Raw genomic sequence first — 3,075 nt, 5'->3', positions numbered from 1 at the left:
GAGGGGGAGCTAGGGAAGTATAACACCGCGGCCGGCCGGAGGCTTGGGGGGCAGTTGCGAGAGGAAAGGGCTGAAGCCAGAGCAGAGCGGAGCCTGGGAGAACCAAGAGGCAGCGGCAGCCGCAGGAGGAGAGTCTACGCACGCAGCCCCAAAGCGACATTCAGGTCTCCAAGCGGAGCCTGCTGGCCGCCACCCGAACTTTTCCCTCGTCTCTCCCTGCTCCGGGCATCTTCTGCGCGTCCCGGTGGCGGGTGCTTGCTCTTCGGGAAGATGATGATGATGTCTCTGAACAGCAAGCAGGCTTTCAGCATGCCTCACGGCGGCAGCCTGCATGTTGAGCCCAAATATTCAGCTCTGCACTCCGCTTCTCCCTGTACCTCTTCCTCCGCGGCGCCCTCGTCCAGCTCTCCCAGCAATACCAGTAGCGGGGGCGGCGGTGGAGGCAGCGGCGGCCGGAGTAGCAGCAGCGGCAGCAGCGGCGGAGGCGGCGGCGGCGGCAGCGGGGGCGGAGGAGGTTCCGAGGCGATGAGGCGAGCGTGTCTTCCCACCCCACCGGTATGTATTCTGCATAATCACCGCTTAAAGGCACGTTTTGACAGCCCCCTTTATCTGCTTGATGTTTTTTTCATGTCTGCACAGCAAATCACCCCACACCTCCAATTTTTCCCCCCTCGCTCTCTTTCTTTCCTTCTCTCTCTCTCTTCTCCTCTCCCTCAACTTATGTATTCAGTGGATCTGTTCTTTCATATTAATTTTTATGACCTGGGATGTTGCCTCTCCGTGTGCGCTGTGTTGTGTTGTGTGTTGTGTAGTCTCTCTGCTCTCTCTTTTCCTCCACTCTCTTGTTTCTCTCTCTCCCCACTCCCCCCCCCCTTTTTTTAACGAGGATTTCTTTCTTTCTTTCTTTTTTTTTTCCTTTCCTAACCTTTCGGAGATGGTTTAGTTGGGCTGACTGGCTGGCGGCAGCGGGTGGTCAGGCGGGAACGCTGGCGGAGGTGGTGTGGGGAGGAGAGCCCAAATCCCTGTAGTCAGTAATGTGTGCCTTCTACTTGCAATTACAGAGCAACATCTTCGGTGGTCTGGATGAGAGCTTGCTGGCCCGCGCGGAAGCTCTGGCGGCCGTGGATATCGTTTCGCAGACCAAAAGCCACCATCACCACGCGCCCCATCACAGCCCCTTCAAGCCAGACGCCACTTACCACACCATGAACACCATCCCATGCACCTCCTCCGCGTCGTCGTCTTCCGTGCCGATCTCGCACCCTTCTGCCCTGTCCGGCACCCACCACCACCACCACCATCACCACCACCATCACCACCAACCGCATCAAGCGCTGGAGGGAGAGCTTTTGGATCACATCACGCCGGGGCTGGCTCTGGGGGCCATGACGGGACCCGACGGATCAGTGGTGTCCACGCCGGCCCACGCCCCACACATGGCCACCATGAATCCTATGCACCAGGCGGCTCTCAGCATGGCCCACGCACACGGGCTTCCTTCGCACATGGGCTGCATGAGCGACGTGGACGCAGACCCGCGGGACTTGGAAGCGTTCGCCGAGCGCTTCAAGCAGCGACGCATCAAGCTGGGGGTGACCCAAGCGGACGTGGGCTCTGCGCTGGCCAACCTCAAGATCCCCGGAGTGGGCTCGCTGAGCCAGAGCACCATCTGTAGGTTTGAGTCCCTCACCCTATCCCACAACAACATGATCGCTCTCAAGCCCATCCTCCAGGCTTGGCTGGAAGAGGCAGAGAAGTCCCATCGAGAAAAGCTCACCAAACCCGAGCTATTCAATGGGGCTGAGAAGAAGAGGAAGCGCACGTCCATAGCTGCTCCTGAGAAGCGTTCCCTCGAAGCCTATTTCGCCATTCAGCCTCGCCCTTCCTCTGAGAAAATTGCCGCCATTGCAGAGAAACTCGACCTTAAGAAAAATGTGGTGCGGGTCTGGTTCTGCAACCAGAGGCAGAAACAAAAAAGGATGAAATATTCGGCTGGGATTTGAAAGGCTCTCGATCTCTCTTGGGACTCTTTCCCTATCTCTGGTCCCAATGTCTTCCTCTCTCCACCTCACTCCTTCTCCCCATGTTTTCCCTTCTTACTTGTCGACAAGAAATTATTTCAGTGTCTGGTTCCATCAGAGAGAGAAAAAAAGAGAAAGAGCTATTGAATAAGCCTGGTGAAACTGGGGGGGGGGGGGAAATTAAGAAACAGGAAAAAAAGAAAACCAGACTTGAATTTTTCAAGTTTTAATGATGTCCCTCTCCACATCCCCTAGAAAGGCGCCCTGCTCTTTCAAGTACTCTGACACTGACTGAAGGCAGATATAAAATCCTTTTTAAAAGACTGAAGAACGACCAAGTAAGATTTGTTTTTATTCTTAAAGACATTACCCATGTTCGAGTTAAAAAGTACACTTTGCAGCTATTTTTCAGAAAATTAAAATTGTGTCAGGACTGAAACTTTAAACTAGAGTTTGACCCCTAACATGATAGAGACATCTCAAAAGTATTTTGATTTAAAAAAAGAGAGATGGCAGATTTTTCTGCATTTACACTGTATATTATATACAATATATTTTTACTGTGGTTATTATTCTTGTTCTCCTCTGAAGTGTTAATGCTTAGAAAAGGAGCTGCCCACTGTGTTCACTGATCTTTAAAAGCTTTTATTAGATTCCTGCCAAACAATCCTCTGTAAATTATTCATTTATGTCTCTGGCAACTTAATTTGTGCTCATTCTGATTAAGTAAACTACTTTAATCTAAGTCTGGGTAAAAAAAAAGCAAAGGGGAAGTGTAGATAGTGAACACCAGAAAAGTTTAAGTTTGAAGACTTTGTCGAATTTCTAAAGCTATCTTCTTCTACAATGTTCCTTTTGGCCCACGTGTAAATTCTCACTCTGAACGAAGGTTGTTTCTCCTTTGTTTTTCCTGGCAGTGTTCTTATTTGTGACTCGTTGATAGATGTCCTCCGTTATTTGTATAGACCTGATTCACTGTCCAAAGTATTGTTTACTTCCTTACATATTTAATGGGGATTCCCATCTTGTCCCCACCAATCTCTCTCTCTCTCTC

General features: G+C 50.9%; 1 protein-coding gene across 1 annotated transcript; it reads left to right on the top strand.

Annotated features, from left to right (window-relative positions):
• Positions 1–270: 270 nt before the first annotated feature.
• POU4F2 (POU class 4 homeobox 2) lies at positions 271–2,003 on the top strand. The gene is made up of 2 exons (XM_036765592.1): positions 271–555; positions 1,062–2,003. Exons 1-2 carry the CDS (start codon positions 271–273, stop codon positions 2,001–2,003), a joined length of 1,227 nt encoding a protein of 408 aa, XP_036621487.1.
• Positions 2,004–3,075: the final 1,072 nt, after the last annotated feature.

The sequence above is a fragment of the Trichosurus vulpecula genome, chromosome 6, assembly GCF_011100635.1.
Source record: "Trichosurus vulpecula isolate mTriVul1 chromosome 6, mTriVul1.pri, whole genome shotgun sequence".
In the NCBI taxonomy this organism is placed as follows: domain Eukaryota; kingdom Metazoa; phylum Chordata; class Mammalia; order Diprotodontia; family Phalangeridae; genus Trichosurus; species Trichosurus vulpecula.
This window is presented reverse-complemented; position numbering and strand designations above follow the sequence as displayed.